General features: G+C 44.0%; 1 protein-coding gene across 8 annotated transcripts in view; it reads right to left on the reverse strand.

The window, feature by feature from the left end:
- LOC106021952 (GON-4-like protein) overlaps window positions 1-18,324 on the reverse strand; it is a 46,854-nt gene that overhangs the window by 10,965 nt on the left and 17,565 nt on the right. For 7 of the 8 annotated variants that reach the window (XM_040752440.1, XM_040752447.1, XM_040752444.1 and 4 more), the window contains exons 8-15: window positions 17,153-17,254; window positions 14,204-14,244; window positions 11,422-11,513; window positions 7,855-8,053; window positions 7,329-7,415; window positions 5,280-5,448; window positions 2,800-2,944; window positions 657-807 (exon numbers count right to left, since the gene is read on the reverse strand). In XM_040752440.1, the coding sequence (XP_040608374.1) occupies window positions 657-807; window positions 2,800-2,944; window positions 5,280-5,448; window positions 7,329-7,415; window positions 7,855-8,053; window positions 11,422-11,513; window positions 14,204-14,244; window positions 17,153-17,254 (986 nt within the window). The remainder of the gene's footprint in view (window positions 1-656; window positions 808-2,799; window positions 2,945-5,279; window positions 5,449-7,328; window positions 7,416-7,854; window positions 8,054-11,421; window positions 11,514-14,203; window positions 14,245-17,152; window positions 17,255-18,324) is intronic. The other variant, XM_040752445.1, reaches the window with a different exon arrangement.

The following is an 18,324-nucleotide window of genomic DNA, read 5'->3' on the forward strand; positions in this document are numbered from 1 at the left end:
ATTCTGGAGTCTGCGTCCCCTACATGCAGTGACCAGTGCCGCAACAGCACACCTACCTGACCTGACTCCTGAAGAATAAGGGCGTGACCCTGACACAAACGTCTACAGGAAAAGCAGCACTGGAAGCTGCAGAGGTGACTCCGTGGTAAAGGGCAGGTCCTGCTCTTACAGAGGACCCCAGTTCAGTCCGCAGCACACATGCACCCATGTCAGGTGGCTCACAACGACACAGGACTGCAGCTGGAGGGGATCCGGGACACTGCACACACTGGCACAAGCCACACACAGACACACGCTGAATTAAAAACAAAGGAAGAAAGCAGCACACTGGAGACAGTTGACAAACGGGATACTGTCATCCTGCAGAAGGGTGGAGTGAGGCAGACGCAGCATGGATGAAAGGATGGAGGACTGCCTGGTGGAATCCTTTACCGGAGCAATTCCATTAGAGGGGCTACGGTGAACGTACTCCAGAGCATTAATGGATCGCTGCCTTACACAGGGAAGGGTAGACTGATCTATACAGTGGGAGGAACTACCCTTTAAACTAGCCTTCTTTAGCAGGGACTTCCCTGCCTTCCCTGATAGCTGAGAGGAGGAGGAGAAAGGGCTAGGTGCCTCTGCAGGAGGCACGGGGAGCTTGAGCAAACACTCACTTTAATCACGTTGTTAGGAGCTCTGTTCTGGTTGAGGTTCTTGATTCTCACCGTCAGCTGGTGAGCGGTCTTACAAGTTACAAGGTACTTGCTGATTAGAGGTTTAGGAAACTCAGTGCCTTCGAAGTGCTTCAGTCCTAAAGCTAACAGACTGAGAGAGAAGCAATGATACAACCTAACTTCAGACCTTTCTTCAAAAGAGCTCTCCAAACTGCTCTTGCTTCACAAACACTGTCTACACCTTCAGATACTTACCGAGTACTCAGTATTTTAAAAACCAAACATGAAGGGATCAGTGGCAGGGAAGGCCCTGGAACAATCCCACAGCACTGTTAAAATAAATTTCTTTAAAGTTCTTTGCACAAACGTCCTTGGTGAAGCTTGTGATAAAAACACAGAAGAACACAAACAGCCAGTGCACACCCTCAACCCCCAGGAGGCTGAGGCACAGACGCCATGCTCAAGATCAGCCCGGGTTCATGGCACCCCTGTGACAAGAAAACAAGGGCTGTAATGTAACTCACTGCTTACGGTGCTTGCCTGCCATGTGGAGGGCCAAGGACTGAACTTCAGTGCCCCTTACTTTGGTTCCAAAGATCACATAATCAGGGCTAGTGATATGACTGCACTGGCCAAGCACAAAAGAGACTGGTCCCACGTCAAAAACAACAACAAAAACAAGTCACAGAGTGAGCTGTCCCAGGAGTGGTGGCACACTCTTGTGATCTCAACCCCGTACATGAGGCAGGAATGCGGCTCTAAGCTGAAGGCTTGCCCAGGCTACACAATACCACTGGGCATCATCCCTCCCCCCAAAATAAAATTGCAAAACCCCAGTACTCCCCTCAGACAAAGAAACAAAACAAAAGAACTACAACACTGAAACCTGCTCTTAGAATATAGAGGCAAGAGGGTCCAAGGTTCAGGTCAGCCCTAACACCATTATCTTTTCAAGTACAATATTGGATACATGAGGATCTGCCTCAGAGAAAATAAATAGTAACTCAAAGAATAAAACGACAATTTGAAGTCTTTGTCTTTTCTTTTTTGGTTGGTTTGATTTTTCCTTACAGGGTTTCTCTATGTAGCCCTGGATAAACTAAACCTCCATCTGTAGTCAGAGCCAGCCTCGAACTGATAGATCCACCTGCCTCTGCCTCCCAAGAGCTAGGATTAAAGGCACTGGCCACCACCCACTGGCAAGCCCTTGTGGTATCAGAAAGCAAATTACCAAATTACAGATTCCTTAAATTCCCGAAGCTCTCTGAGTCCCAGGAGAGGAGGAGTCAGTCACAGTGTCTGGAACACACAAAGCCCGGGCCTTCACACCCAGTACCACATACCCAGGCTAGTGGCTCACACCTGCATTCCCACTTCTCAGGAGGCCCCAGGATCACAAAGGAAAGGCTAAGGGGAAAACAAACAGGAACCACTGTCTTTGGGCTGGTGGACAAAGGTTAGAAACTTTCTGCTTTGAAGATTTGCTTTCAGTACTACTACAAGATTGGCTCTCCAGCCAGTCGGTGGTGGTGCACGCCTTTAATCCTAGCACTCCTGAGGCAGAGGCAGGCAGATTTCAGTGAGTTTGAGACCAGCCTGGTCTACAGAGTGAGTTCCAGGACAGCCTCCAAACTACAGAGAAACCCTGTCTCGAAAAACAAAAACCAAACAAACAAAATAAACAAAAAAAGATTGGCTCTCCAAGAAACAAAAAATTAAACAATGCTTTTAAATGCTTCCAAAATGTGCATGGCAGGGCTGGACATAGGACTCATTACTTAGGAACACAGCCTACTCTTCCAGAGGACCCAGAGTCAGAAAACAACACCCACAGGCATAGAACCCAGTGCCAGGGGATCCAACATCCTTTGCTGGCCTTTGTGGGCACTGTTATGTACTTGGTGCTCAGACATACAAGCAGGTAAATGAAATAGTAAAACTAATAATAATAATAATAATTTTAAAAAGTTTTCATCACAACAAGTGTGGCATCTACTGCAAAAGAAGTGGCTGAAACTCTATCTATATGGCTTTTCTTTGGTCTGTGTCTTTGTTTTACATATCTTATTTCACCTATGTGTGTCAAAAGGAACTGTCTCTGCCTTTCACTAATGTAGTCTTTGGATCCTCACAGAAAACTTACTTGTCCTCAGCCTTGGTAAAGACGACCTTATCCCGAGGATTATTTGCCTTCAGTGAACATATTGGAAGGAGTTCTGGATACATGAAGACCTTGTTTGTGGCCAAGATCCAAGCCACTTGCTTTGGCAAACAGGGAAATTCACTAGCTATAAGAAAAAACAAAAACCTGTGATAATACAATTCAAGGAACAAAAAGCTTCACAAAAGTGTATAAATCCTTTTTAGCATTCAAACAGAGATCTCCTTCTCTGACTTGACCCCTTCTGTTTCCAGTTGTTTCAACCTAACATATTCCTCACAGGAGCTAAATCAAGCTGATTCCCCTGTCCTTTCCTGTGTGGAACACTTCATCCACTAAGACAGGAACATAAGGCACCGAGCAGTGTCCACACGTACGGTTATCCACAGGCATCTTTTCAACCTGTAAAAATTCTTTACAACACAAACAACTTCAGCAAGGTCTTTGTTCGACCAAGATAAAAATTATACTTTGTCCATTCTTTTTTTTTTTAAAGATTTATTTATTATGTATATACTTTTCTGTCTGCATGTATGTCTGCAGTCCAGAAGGGGGTGCCAGATGTCATTACAGATGGTTGTGAGCCACCATGTGGTTGCTGGGAATTGAACTCAGGGCCTTTGGAAGAACAGCCAGTGCTCTTAACCTCTGAGCCATCTCTCCAGCTCTTGTCCATTCTTTTTTTACAAATCTGGTATTCTAGATGTCAGTGAGATGGGACAGATGGACCTCATGACCTGAATTCAACTCTGGAAGTCACAGCTGTCCTGTGCATGATGGTAATATATCTCTCTATCTCCCCCCCAAGCCAGTGTGTGTATGTGTAAATATGTAAATATGATTTTAAAAATACACAGAAAGTATACATGACATTCCTACTTTAAATGAGATGTTGGTTCTGGCGTCAGGCCCCAAGTTAGAAATCAACGTTAAACATTTGTCAAACATGGTAAGTAGTACTTTACCACTGAGCTACATTTCTAGAAACAACAATTTGATCTTAATGAATCAGGGTAAGAATTAAACATGGGATGGGAAGATGGCTCACTGGGTAAGAACACTAACTGAACTGGGCAGTGGTGATATAAGCATCTAATCCCAGCACTGGGGAGGCAGAGGCAGACAGATCTCTGTGAGTTTTAGGCCAGCCTGGTCTACAGAGCAAGTTTCAGGACAGCCTCTAAAGCTACACAGGCAAGCCCTTCCTGGATAATCCAATGAATAAATGAATAGATAAAACAGATGGATAAGCTGGCCATTGGTGGTCCATGCCAAGACAGGCTCCAAAGCAATACAGAGAAACGCTGTCTTGAAAAACAAAAAACAAAAAAGAGATGGATGAACAAAAATAAATAAAAGAACACTAATTGCTTTTCCAAAGGACCCAGGTTCAATTTCCAGCACCCACAGGGCAGCTGACAACTGTGTGTAACTCCAGTGCCCAGGTATCTGGTGTCCTCATACGGACACACATTCAGCTGACAACTGTGTGTAACTCCAGTTCCAGGTATCTGGAGTCCTCATACAGACACACGTTCAGGCAAAATCCCAAATAAATCATTAGTACCAAAAAACCCCAAAAGGTGGGTGGTGGTGATAGTGCACACCTTTAATCCCAGCACTCGGGAGGCAGAGACAGACAGATCTCTGTGAGTTTGCAGCCAGCCTGGTGTACAGAGCAAGTTCCAGGACAGGCTCCAAAGCTAGAGAAACCCTGTCTCGAAAAAACAAAACCAAACAAACCCCCAAAAATGAAGACCTTAAACATGACTGAGCCTTCACAACTTGACTTTCACCTTTATCAAACCCCAACTAATTTCACAGGAAACAACACTTTCCCGTATTGTAAGGATTCAGGCATTATGCTGACCTGCCCCTGTCACCTGGCAGAATGCACTCAGACAGCACCCTGGTCAGCCCAGGGTCCATGAGTACTAGTCTGAAGGCAAAGGACCCTTTAAATGAAAGACCCCGCCCACCTATGCTCCATGCCCTCTCTCTCCTGCTGTCCTGATGTGGGGCAGACAGGCCTTTTCCTGCCTCCCTCTTCCCTTCTGACCTGTCTCTGTCTCTGTCTCTCTTTACCTCTGCCCCCTTCCTTTCCAATAAAACTTCTCACTTGAGCTCCATCTGCCTGGCGTGTTTGTCCCTCCACCTCAGTCACCCTCGCCCACCTCGGAATCAGACAAGGTTCACCTTGCACATCATCATGACACACATATCGTTCAAGTCCAGGTTTTAGCAAGGATTCCTGAATCCCCATTCACACTCTTCTCTTTCTAAGACTTACCCCAGCACAAATTTTAACATGTAATGCTAAAGCCTAGAATGTAAAGGAAAAATACAGAAAACTAAAAGTATATTCTACACACTCCATCCTAAGAATTGTACATAAAAAAATGATAAAGATTCTCATCTCTCACTGCAAATCAAAACCTGAAGTTGACACATGCATCTCCTACCAGTCTTCTTGGCGGTTTTCTGAGGACTGCAGTCAACACTGACATGTGTGAAGTCTTCCATGAGCTGCATAGCTCCCATCCAGTTACAGGGTTGGAACAAGGTCTGAAACTTGGGGTTGAACTGTTGGTGAAGGGCGATGGAGTTCTCTGCAAAGGTTCCCAGCTCTTTCTGACAAGAAAGGACACAAAGGAGATCTGAGAGGATTCCACAAAACTAGTACCACAGTCCTCAATCTCTGAAGGGGTAAGGGCTCTTGCTGCTATAGGACTAGAGGCAGGTAAAAATCTCTCTTAACTGACATGGTTCCATTTTGACTTCTCAGTCTTTGTCCTCAGACATTCAGGGACTGGACTGCATTCATTTGAAGACTCGCACTGAACATCCTGCAGCCTTGCAGACGCAAACTATACTCCCTACCTAGAAGCAGGACTCAGCAGCAGAGCTGTTGAGAAGTATGCTCAAAGTCCCCAATGTGAACCTCAGCACTGGGGGAGGAGGACGGGGCAGATCACAGGCACACACACCGGTTTTGAGTCTCACTCTGTAGCCCAGGACAGCCTTGAACTAATGACCCTCCTTTCTCATTCACCAAAGTACTAGAGATAAAGAATAAAGGGGACTACCACCCCTGCCTCCTGTTCTTAGAGAAATATTTTCTGAAGCTGGGTAGTGGTGGCACACGCGTATAATCCTAACACTCGGGAGGAAGAGACAGGAGGATTTCTGTGAGTTCCAGGACAGGTTCAAAACCACACAGAGAAACCCTGATTTGAAAAACAAAACAAAAAACACAAACAAAAACATCTGGAGAGATGGCTCAGCAGCTAAAAAAGCTTGTTGCTCTTATAGAGGACCCAGACTTAGTTCCCAACATCCATATGGCGGCTTACAACCTTCCAGAACTCTAGTCCCAGGGGATGAGACATCTTCTTCTGGCCTCCACAACCACCAAACACACACTGCCCACATACATAGAGGCAAGCAAAACACACAAAGGCATAAATCTCAGTTTTAAAAGTTTTCTGAATAATGCACCAAAAGAAAACTTTCTCGTCATCATCTGAATACAGTAACAAGGAAACAGACTCTATACCACGAAGCAGTGGGCATATTAGCAAACACATCATGGAAGCACAAAAGCGCTTTCTCCAGGGTGCACCTGCGCTAGGGCCCTTCCCAGGGAGCTTTCCTTGCCGCCCTCCACAGATCTATTATTAACTCTATAAGAAAGAAAAGGGGGAGAGGTAAAAGGGAGAATGGGAAAGAGGGAGGACCCATTAAAGTTTACAAATCTTTCAAAACACCTAAAATGTCATAAGCAGAATTAATCCTAAGCTGCCCATTAAAGCTAAGCATAATAAACAGGTCACAAATTTGACATCCTTAATAGAGTTCTTGTCTACCATGCTGGAAGCCCTCATTTATACCCGCAGCTCCCCACACACTGGGCACTGGAGTGCAAGTCTGTACTGGGTTATACCAGCAGCTCCCCATACACTGGACACTGGAGTGCACGTCTGTACTGGGTTATACCAGCAGCTCCCCACACACTGGGCACTGGAGTGCACATATGTACTGGGTTATACCCGCAGCTCCCCATACACTGGGCACTGGAGTGCACGTCTGTACTGGGTTATACCAGCAGCTCCCCATACACTGGGCACTGGAGTGCACGTCTGTACTGGGTTATACCCGCAGCTCCCCATACACTGGGTACTGGAGTGCACGTCTGTACTGGGACACTTGTGAAGTACAGGAAGGACCATCACAAGTACAAGGTCAACCACATAGTGACCCTGAGGCCAGCTTGGACTACATGAGACCCTCTCTCAAAAAAGGAAAACAAAAAGGATTCCAAGATGAGGAGGGTGTAACCAAAATGACATTCAAAACACTTTCACAGGAGAAGCAGGTACAGTGACCAAAAACGTCCAGTAGAGAAGATGAAATATAGATTATAATCAGTGAATAGCATTAACAGTGAAAAAGCACTTATCAAGCTAAGGTTAAGCTAAAGTCTGCAGAGGTATGGATGCATGGACCCTTACCAGAAATACTCTGGTGGTGCTGGCCTCAGAGCTGAGGTTGGGGTTGGAGGTGGTGAGAAGGTAGATTTGTGTCAAGAGCTGAACGTGCTGGGAAGCAAAGAAAACTGACATGTTAAACGTTGCCATTTCAGAAACACAGATCTTACCAAGAGGTCTGCAAATGTATCACACGTATCTTACTTCTCTTGTTCTTTTGAACAAGACCACAAACTCAGACAAACTTGACCCTCAAACTAGAGAGACTGAAGGGGAAAAACTAAAACTAAAACTGACAGTTCCCCACGTCTGAATGCATCACCTAGAACTCCCAGATCCTGCACTTTACCAGGTCTTTATTTGCTTTCCTGCCTGAGCCACAGGCCACGAACATGCTGTTCTCTCAAGGTCTTAGTGGACTGGGGGTCCGATGGCCCATGCTTTCAATGGAAGGCAGGACAGACACCTCTGACTTTGCAACACTCTCACTTTGGGCTTCAGTGTGAAGCTGGGAGATGAGGCAATTACAACACAATGAGAAGCCTCTTGCCTGCTGCATCTGCTGCTGAAGCCTGCTCCTCTGTGCTGGGTCTAGAATCAGAGTCTGGTGGACTGTCTCCTTCTGACTTTTAAGCCTCTCCTCTTCAGGCTGGGGTTTGCATGCAGATTTTTTCATCTTCAGCTGTTCAAGCTGCTCTTTTACTGTCCGATGTCCTTCATTCAGCAAGTTGGCCAATGGTTCCTCAAACCTATTCCCAACAAGGAAAAAAAATCTGTATATTTTCCTAGGTCCACAACACATCAAATTCCTCCTAATAACATATTAAGCAAGGGAGGGAGGGAGAGGGAGAGGGAAGAGAGACAGACAGACAGACAGAGAGAGAGAGACAGAGACACAGAGAGAGAGAGAGAGAGAGACAGAGAGACCATGCCTCAAGCTGGTCCCCAATTGAAGCCACTCCCAAAGAGGTGTGGCCAGTCACACAAATACAATGGCAAGGCTAGATGCCATTACAATTTTTTTTTTTTTTTTTTTTGGTTTTTTCGAGACAGGGTTTCTCTGTGGCTTTGGAGGCTGTCCTGGAACTAACTCTTGTAGACCAGGCTGGCCTCGAACTCTCACAGAGATCAGCCTGCCTCTGCCTCCCAAGTGCTAGGATTAAAGGCGTGTGCCACCAACGCCCGGCTGCGCCATTACAATTTTAAGATGGAAAAAACACAAGAGTGTCTGGATCCTGTATGTATGTTATTGTGTTGGCTTGAATTTTTTGGCTGCTAAGAGACATTGGATTGCTGGGCATTGGTGGCTCATGCCTTTAATCCCGGCACTCAGGAGGCAGAGGCAGACAGATCTCTGTGAGTTCAAAATCAGCCTGGTTTACAGAGTATGTACCAGGACAATCTCCAAAGCTACAAAGAAACCCAGTCTCGAAAAAACAAAACAAAACAAAAAAAAGAAAGAAAGAAAGAAAGGAAAGAAAAACAGAGACAGACAGACAGAGAGAAAGAGACTTTGGGTTATAGAAAATGCTGGATTAAACCACCCCCCCCCTCTCTCTATATATATATATACACATCTTTTTTTTTTTTTTTTTTTTTTTTTGGTTTTTCGAGACAAGGTTTCTCTGTATTGTTTTGGAAGTTGTCCTGGAACTCGCTCTGTAGACCAGGCTGGCCTCAAACTCACAGAGATCCGCCTACCTCTGCCTCCCAAGTGCCGGGATTAAAGGCGTGCGCCACCAATGCCTGGCCCAACCTATATATTTTTAAAACATCATGACGTAGAAATTAAAGTCAAAAGTTATGTTACTTTGGGAGAGAGGTTATGCTTTTGTTTCCGTAGGAAATGAAAAGCTATGGGGTTATTCCAGATTAGGGAAAATCAAGTTTAATCCAGGAAGACTCCCTTAAAATCCTGGCTACAACCATTAAAAAAAAATAATATGCCTAAAAGAACCACAAGATATGTAAGGTATATTTTACATGCTCAAACACATAGGAAGAAATCATCTTTGGCTACCTTATCTACAATGCACAGTCTATAGTGTATTAATGCAGACAAGTATGTTATCTTTAAAAGTTTATGTATTTTCAGGCTGGGCGTTGGTGGCGCACGCCACCATTATTAGGGATGTTTGTTATCATTTAACGGGGGTTGGTTACAAGTTGTTATTGGTAATATTAAGGAAAAAAGGTAAACAAAGGTGTTAGATTCAAGAATCTCTCTCTGAAAAGAAATGGAAATATAGATATAATAGGATAAGGGATAGATTATTAAATGTACTTTAATCCAAAATACAAGTATTAAATATTTTACATTGCTATAGGTTTTGGTTTATTGATACAAATTTAAAATTAAATTTGTTATAATGTATGTATGTTTCTACTCTTGCTTAAGGTATTGTGTTTATGCAGTTCACTTAAGGGCAGTGATGGCACAGTGACTTTGAGGCTAGGCTGGTCTACAAAGTAAGTTCTAGGACAGCTAGAACTACACAGTGAAACCCTGTCTTGAAAAACAACTCAAAAACAAAGAAGCAATGTCGTGCAGATTGCAATGCAATGAAATACAGATTGTCATCTATAATAGTCAAACTTATGTTTGGCATGATTTCACACAGAGATATCTTTTAGATAGACAGGTAATCTGCAGACACTTCGATGACCAATGTGGCATTAAGTTTAATGACCTAAGGCTTGTCATGACAGTACAACACATATCTGTTCCTGGCAGCATCAATCTACTTGAAAGAAAATGATGGGTATCTAGAAACTCCATATGGAATTTAGTTTGTGACAAAAGTTAGCCATTGGGCAAAGTAACTGCTTTTGCCTCAATTGCTGCCAATATACTGTCCAAATTGGATCAGCAGGACACAAGAAGCAACTGCTGAACTCTGCCAAGACAATGTAGGACAGTTCTTCAAAATTCCGCACTTCACAGGCAAGTCTGTCAGATATTCTAACTGGATGCCCCAACTCTACAGAGGTGTCCAGGCGGATTGGTACCTCTGTCATTAGGTAACATTTCACCCTCCTGGAGTCTTTTTTTTTTTTTTTTTTTTTTTTTTGGTTTTTCGAGACAGGGTTTCTCTGTGGCTTTGGAGGCTGTCCTAGAACTCGCTTGGTAGTCCAGGCTGGTCTCAAACTCACAGAGATCCGCCTGCCTCTGCCTCCCGAGTACTGGGATGAAAGGCGTGCGCCACCAACGCCCGGCCCCTCCTGGAGTCTTTAATGGAATTGAAGACTAGATTGCTATAATTATAGATTTTGTTAATTATTTATAAAAAGTTAAATTAGATATAAAACTTCAGAACCACAAAGATAGATAATAGAATATTTTCTCTAATTTTGCCAATTACAAATATACTAGATATTATAACTAAAATTCTTTTTTTTTTTTTTTTCGAGACAGGGTTTCTCTGTATTGTTTGAGGCTATCGGTTCAGCCCAGCCTCGAACTCACAGAGATCCGCCTGCCTCTGCCTCCCGAGTGCTGGGATTAAAGGCGTGCGCCACCACCGCCCGGCCATAACTAAAATTCTTACTTGATAAAATTTTGTTATATATAATCTTACTGTGTTAAAGTTAAAACATTCCCATTTACTTAGACAAAAAGGGGAAAATGGGGTGGAATATTCCTTTACACTATGTGAATATATGTCACAGTGATTGATTTAATGAACAAGCTGACTGGCCAGTAGCTGAAGAGGATACAGTTAGGTAGGACAGGCAAACTGAGGATGATTGGATGAGGAAGGGGGGGGTCAGGGGATGTTCCTTGGATAGCATCTAGACACCCCCGTGGAGGGTCTTTCTGTGGCTGGCCTCGTGAAGCTCTATGCCTCTCCAGCACCACTCGCATGGAAAGGCTGCTCTCAGTGCCAGCTATGATTTTTCTCCCTTCCCAAACAGACACAGCTTTGTCTGTCGCTGTACTGCCCCATAACAAGGAGACCGCTCTCGTTTGTTGTCTTGTTAACTACCGCACATCCAGGACTCCTCACGCTAAACAAGAGGCTGAGGAAGATGAACTATAATTTCTTTTAAAAAGCCAAAAATATCAAGCCTCTTCATAAACACACTATCCCTTCATGCTACATCTCAGCCAGCATACCGCAGGGTTTGAGGAGTGTTGAAGTTACGTCGAGACTCTGATATATCTGGTCCATCTTCTTCCATATTGGAGAATTCCATTTCATCTTGGAACTGTGGGAAAAAGAAAAGGAGATTTTTCTCGAGAAAATAGTCCCTATGTAAGCCACTCTAGTGTTAATAACAAATTTCGGGAACTTTACTAATGTTGGGTTTCAAAAGAGACCCTACGGAGGAGTGGGCTCAGGGGTTAAGAACACTTGCACTCAGTAGACAGAAGCAGGTGGATCTCTGTGAGTTTGAAGCCAGCCTGGTCAACAGAGTGAGTGCCAGGATAGGCTCCAAAGCTACACAGAAAAACGCTGTCTCCAAAAGAAAAAAGGAAAAAAAGAACACTTGTTCTCACATAGGACCCAGATTCAATTCTCAGCACCAACATGGCAGCACAAACCACCTGTAACTCCAGTCCAGGGACTCCAATGCCCTCTTCTGACCTTCATAGGCCTGTGGTATACAGACAGACATGCAGAGAAACACTGAATCACAAAGGAAATAATATTTCCTACTGGTCTCAAAAATGCAGAGTTGTGGAGCCCAGTCACAAAGGGTACATCTACATACACTCCTGCACCTAAGCCTCAGGGAACACTGTGGAAGAGAGAGGAACATGGAGTGTTGCAACAAGGCTGTGTCTCCTAGGAATGTCAGAAACTGTACCAATAAAGTCTCACCAACATGACTGCCTAATATGAACTACACAAGGACAACAAGAGCCATGCTAGCATGGACAGGTGAAAGCCCAGGAGGCCTCAACCCTACAAAAGAACTGCAGACAATTAAGGAAAGCTGGGACTGGGAGAAATAGTCTTCCCCAAGAAGAGAACACCAATTGGCTATCCAGTGCAAGATGGTCAGCCCTAAAAACATACCACAAGTAATCTTATACAGGCTCAACAGGTTGTACTTATGTATTTAGGAACATACATATATACAAATAACAACAATCAGTGAAAACAGAGGACATGAATTTGCAAGAGAACAAAAAGGGGTCTGCGGGAAGCTTTAAACAGAAGAGAGGGAAGGGTGATATGAAGCAATTTTATTATAATCTCAAAAAATTAAAAAATACTTTGAAAAAATATGTCTTTTGTAAAAAATCAAGAGCTATAATGAAGCTAATCTCACTACAGGGTCTCAAGGACCCATACTAGCAATAGCTAATATACTCAAAAAGAAGTCTTTCAACTGGTCAAATTGTAACATGAACTGAGACAGGACAGATAACTCAAAACCTCATTCTCTTTCGCAGAAATACCTTGGTGTGTGGTACATATATGTACATTCCAGTTATGGGAATGAAGAGATCAGAGTGTGAGGTAGTCTATCTTCCTCAATCGTTGTCTTTCTTTTTTTTTTTCTCCATTTCTTTTCTGACACAAACCACACTGTTTATTGAAGAAATATGGTCAAGGTTATAGTTAAGTGACCCAGGTAAGGAGGTGATGGGCACCTCAGCTCAGAGCCGGGTGAGGAAAGTGGGAGGGACAGAGGGCTTTCATCTGGCATGGCCTCAGAGTTATGAAACGTTCTGGAAGCCAAGCTGTAGGTGAGGTCGTGGCTACACATTCAGGGCCTTTGCTGGGCCACTGTCTATTACCACGGAGAACCTCTTCAGCCCATGATTCCCAACAAGGGACATCAAAGAATCATTCAGTGCAATTCTGTCTCCTTCCCAAAGGCCACAGTGTGGTCAGCCAAGAGCCAGACCTTGCCTTGTGAGCTGACCCCACTCTTCATCTCAAAGACATCTCTAACACTCAGACATGCCACCACAGACACTCCTTGGCCCTCGGAGCCCCACCTTACTCCACAAACACAGGCAGGTGGGTCTTAGGACACATAGGGGTAAACATACCAGTAACTCCAAACAACACACCTTTCTTTCCTTTACCTTCTTCCTGGTCTCCACTGAGGGGCAGCCATGTCCCTCCTTGATTGGGGCCAAGGCCATCACAAGCACTGCTAAAGCTGTGGGCAGAGCCATGGGCCACCCTGCTGCTTAGTAGCCTGCTCTGCCTGCCAGGGCCTAGTCCGTGGCTCATCAAGCTGGCTCTGCAGCCCAGGATGTGTAGCTCTTCGTCACAAACACCCCTCCACTCACACTTCCACCCAGCCAACTCCTAAATCGCTTTTTAAATCTGGTCTGTCATGAGCTCCAGGGACCAGCTTCTCTGTACACACTGGAGCTGGGATTACAGGCACACAGCAGCACACACAATATGAACTCAGTTCCTCATGTTTGTATGGCAAGCACATCTCCACAGTCGCCAGACTACTGGACATTGGATCCTCTGGAAAAGCAGCAGGTGCTCTTAAACGCTGAGCCATCTCTCCAGTTTCCTCACACACCCCAAAACCTTTAAACAGACAAATTTACCTGCTACTCCCCTTTGGGACCACCCACTCTGGTCTATCTATGGAGGGTAAACTTTGCTGAGCTATACAAACCTCTGCTTCAACTAAAAAATAACCTAAAATCAAGAAACAATTTTATGAGAACCATGTCTCTATGATCACTGTCAAATGATAGTCTGCCACAGTAGGCTCCTAGAAATACCTGTGGATAATCAAGAGTTAACTACATGTGGGTAATCAAGAGTCTACTACTCAGAATTCACTGGCCATTGTACTTTTGGTGGCTCTGACACAGCCAGCCATTATGCTGAAGAGAAAATCCCTAAAAGCAAAGGACAGAGCTTTCTTATGAATTTCACCAAGCGACTCAGTCAACGACCACTACTCACAGTTTCAAACAGCTCCTCCATCAGCCCGTTCACTTCTTTCTCTGTGAAAGGCAAAGAGGGTGTTAGTAGAGCGCAGCTTCACTGTGCAGTAAGGAAGATGTCTATGGGGACAATGTATGCTGTTTCTCCCAAGGCATCAGAACAAATGCTCTTATCCATTCTTCAAGCAGGAACTCAAAGATGGTTACAAGACACCACTGTTCTTCAATTCCTGTTCAAGATTCTTGGGATACAGGAAAGAACAAAACACAGAAGTGTTGCTATTTGCTATCTGTCTCTGGGCCCCAAGACTCCACTGTGCACTGATGGTCTTAGGACCAAGGGGATAACAGAGGCAGGATGTCAAAAAGCCATGAATACTTCTGAGCAAAGAACAACGAGGAAGTCTACGGGGGGAAGGGGGGCGCAAGTCGTTTATTAGTGTAATAGCCTGGTTTATATAGAGCTTGATGACAGAGGAATAAGAGAATACACCTAATTTGTATGCATGGCTAGGACTGAGGGCGGGCAGGCCTTATCATTTCAAGTTCCGCAGAGGCCCTACTCAGGGTGAAGTGCAGGGAGGGAATGAGGCACAAGACACATCACTTACTTAGCAAAGTAACATGTTAGCACCCGCTTTCTAGTAGTGAGGAAGACTTGCTGGCTTTTAAAATGGCATGATCTTTTGTCGCTGTGAAGTATATACAGGTTTTTCAACCCTAGTTGGGAATGAACAGCTGGTTTCTACCATAAATCTGAGAGACAAACAGGTACAGGCACACTCCATCAGATTGTTTGATTCTAGAATTTCACACAGGACTCTTAGTTTCATCAAGTTTAAATTCAGGAAGAAGTTTTCAATGTTCAATGATTTTATAACAAAAGTAGAGTTATAATCCCAATTCTCAGGAAGCTGATGTAACATAGCTGTTCAGAGGTCAAGACCATAATGGCTACCTACATAAGTCAGCAGCAAACTATGGCTACACAATGAGATTCTGTCCCAAAAGCAAAACAAGAAGATGAACAGACATGGACCTGGAGAGTTAGCTGTTAAAACAAATGTATTAAAAGTTTTCCATTTTTCCTGAGAATTTGTCATACTAATTTCCAACATGGCTGTACAAGTTTATAGTCCCACCAGCAATAGAGAAGTGTTCTCCTTTCTCCACATCCTCTCCAGCATATTAGCCATTCTGAAGGTGTAACCTGGTATATCAGTTGTTTTGATTTGTATTTCCCTGATGGCTAAGGATGTTGAGCAATTTCTTAAATGTCTTTCAGCCATTTTAGACTCCTCTTTTGAGAATTCTCTATTTAGTTCTATACCCCCACTTTATGATTGGATTATTTGGTGTTTTGGTGACTTGCTTCTTGAGTTCTTTGTATATTTTGAAAGTCAGCCCTCTGTTAGATGTGGGGTTAGTGAATATCTTTTCCCATTCTGTGGGCTGCTGTTTTGCCTTGTTGACTTTGTCCTTTGCCTTACAGAAGCTTCTCAGTTTAAGGAGGTCCCATTTATTGTCAATCTCAGGAAGTGGTCTACTGTACCAGTTGGTTCAAAGTACTTCCCACTTGCTCTTCTAAGAGTTCAGTGTGGCTGGATTTATGTTGAGGTCTTTGATCCATTGGACTTAAGTTTTGTGCATGGCAATAGATATGGATCTATCTGCAATCTTCTACATGCCAACATCCAGTTATATACTGAGGAACCAGCATGGAACCGAACCAGGCCCCCTGAACGTGGGCATCAGTTGGAACGGCTGGGGAGTCTATGGGTTCTCTGTCAGTGGAACCAGTATTTATCCCTAGTGCATGAATGGGCTTTAGAAGCCCATTCCCTATGGAGGGATACTGTCTCAGCCTAGAGACACCAGGGAGAGCATAAGCCCTACCCCAAATGATGTGTCAGACTTTGATGATCCTTCACGGAAGACCTCACCCTCCCTGGGGAGTGGACGGCGGGGTGGGATGGGGGATTGGTGGGGAGCATGGGAGGACAGGAGGGAGTGGGAACTGGGATTGGCATATAAATAAGGTTGTTTTTAATTTAAATAAAAATTTACTTTAAACAGGCGGTGGTGGTGCACACCTTTAATCCCAGCACTCGGGAGGCAGAGGCAGGTGGATCTCTGTGAGTTTGAGACCAAGTCTGGTCTACCAAGCGAGTTCCAGGACAGGCTCCAAAACAATACAGAGAAACCCTGTCTCGAAAAACAAAACAAAAAAAGTTTCCCATTTTTAAGCGTGTAAAGATAACAGTCACCAAGGCTAACTATCTGAATTTGATCCCTGGGAACAACATGGCAGAAAGAGAACTGACTTCCCCAAGCTGCCCTCGTCTCTCCAGCTGGTAGATCTCTTCTGTTTGCAATGGGCCTTTTCTATTCTGCCTGCTTTCACTGCAAATCTTTCAATCCTGCTTTAGTAGCTAAAATGTCTCATCTTCCAAATCCCTTTCTAAGACTTCTAAAGGACAACCTCTTTCGACAGACTGGCATTCCTCAAGCAACCCACAGTGCACCTATCACTTTATATTCCCCTATTAGACTCATTGCCTGCAAAGCAGAGGTCACATCCACGTTCATTTTGGCATCCAAAGTATAATACAAGCCAATCGGTGGTGGCTCACATCTTTAATCCCAGAACTTGGGAGACAAAGGCGGGCAGATCTCTGAGTTCGAGGACAGCCTGGTCTACAAAGTGAGTTCCAGGGGAGTCAGATCTTACCAGAGAGACCCTGTCTTGAAAAAAAAAGAATTAAGTATAATACAACCCTTACCAAATAGTAAATGCCAAACTAGGACTATTTTGTACAAGCAAATAGCAGCTTTCTGCATTTAAACAAGTACAGAAATAAACAAAAGAAACTTAATTGTCTAAATCTGAATTAGCCATCAGCTTCTAATAGGTCTACAGAGTAAACAAAGGAATATGGAAAAGACAATAGTGAACTAACTAACTTACTAGTGATTCTCACTGGGCGGTCAGTACGGAAATCCTCTGTGTCTGGTTCATTAAGATCTTCCAGGAAGTTACATTCGGGATCATCATCATCATCTGCTTCATCTAGGGGTAAATATTTTAGATAGTTTTTTCAAACTCTACCTCCCCTGCAGACAGGGTCTCTCTATCTCTCAGTCTCTTCTGTGTGTGTGTGTGTGTGTGCACGTGCGTATGTGCACGCCTTTACCTGTAGGAACAAAATATTAAAGAAACTTCCAATGAGAATATATATATGTGTGTGTGTGTGTGTGTATATATATATATATATATATATATATATATATAAATTTTATTGAACTTATTTGTGTACACATGAGTGTGGAAGCCTTGGCATGTGTGGTTGTTTGAAAGAGAATGGCACTCAGGAGCTCATATTTTTGAAAGTTTGCTTCCCAGTTGATGCAACTGTTTTGGACAAAGATGAGGAACTGTGGCCTCACTGGAGCCAGCGTGTCACTGGGGGTAAGCTTTAAGGTTTCAAAAGCTCACCCCAGGCCCAGTCTCTCTCCCTCCAGTTTTCAGATAACATATAAGCTCTCAGCTACTAACCCTGTGCAATGACTACCTGATTCCTACCATTCTCTACCATGTGTCACAGGACTCACCATCTACAACTAAAAAAGATCCCAACTAAATACTTCCTTTTGGAAGTTGCCTTCATCATCAAGTCTCTTCAGAGCAACAGAGCAGTAATTAACATAGCTTGTATGTGGGACTCAGAGAACACCGTGTAGAAGACAAATCTCTTCCTCCACCAGGATGGAACTGGGCTGGGCAGCCATCACTTTTACACAGAGCCCTCTCATCTCATTGACCTGGGCGTTTTTCTTTCTGTTCTCTGAGACAGGGTCATATTAGGTTACCCAAGCCTAGAAGTTACTCTGTAGCCCTGACTAGCCTCAAGGTTAGGATCCTCCTACATAACCTCCCAAGTGTTAAAACCACAGGCATGTGCTGGGTGGTGGTGGTAGAAGTCTTAAATCCCAGCACTCGGGAGGCAGAGGTAGGTGGATCTCTGTGAGTCCATTCCAGCCTGGTCTACAGAACAAGTGTCAGGGTTGGCTCCAAAGCTACACAGAAAAACTGTCTTGAATAAACAAAACAGGTTGCAGTCACTTGTCAGGAATGCCCGC

The sequence above is a fragment of the Mesocricetus auratus genome, unplaced genomic scaffold, assembly GCF_017639785.1.
Source record: "Mesocricetus auratus isolate SY011 unplaced genomic scaffold, BCM_Maur_2.0 Super-Scaffold_100009, whole genome shotgun sequence".
Classification (NCBI taxonomy): domain Eukaryota; kingdom Metazoa; phylum Chordata; class Mammalia; order Rodentia; family Cricetidae; genus Mesocricetus; species Mesocricetus auratus.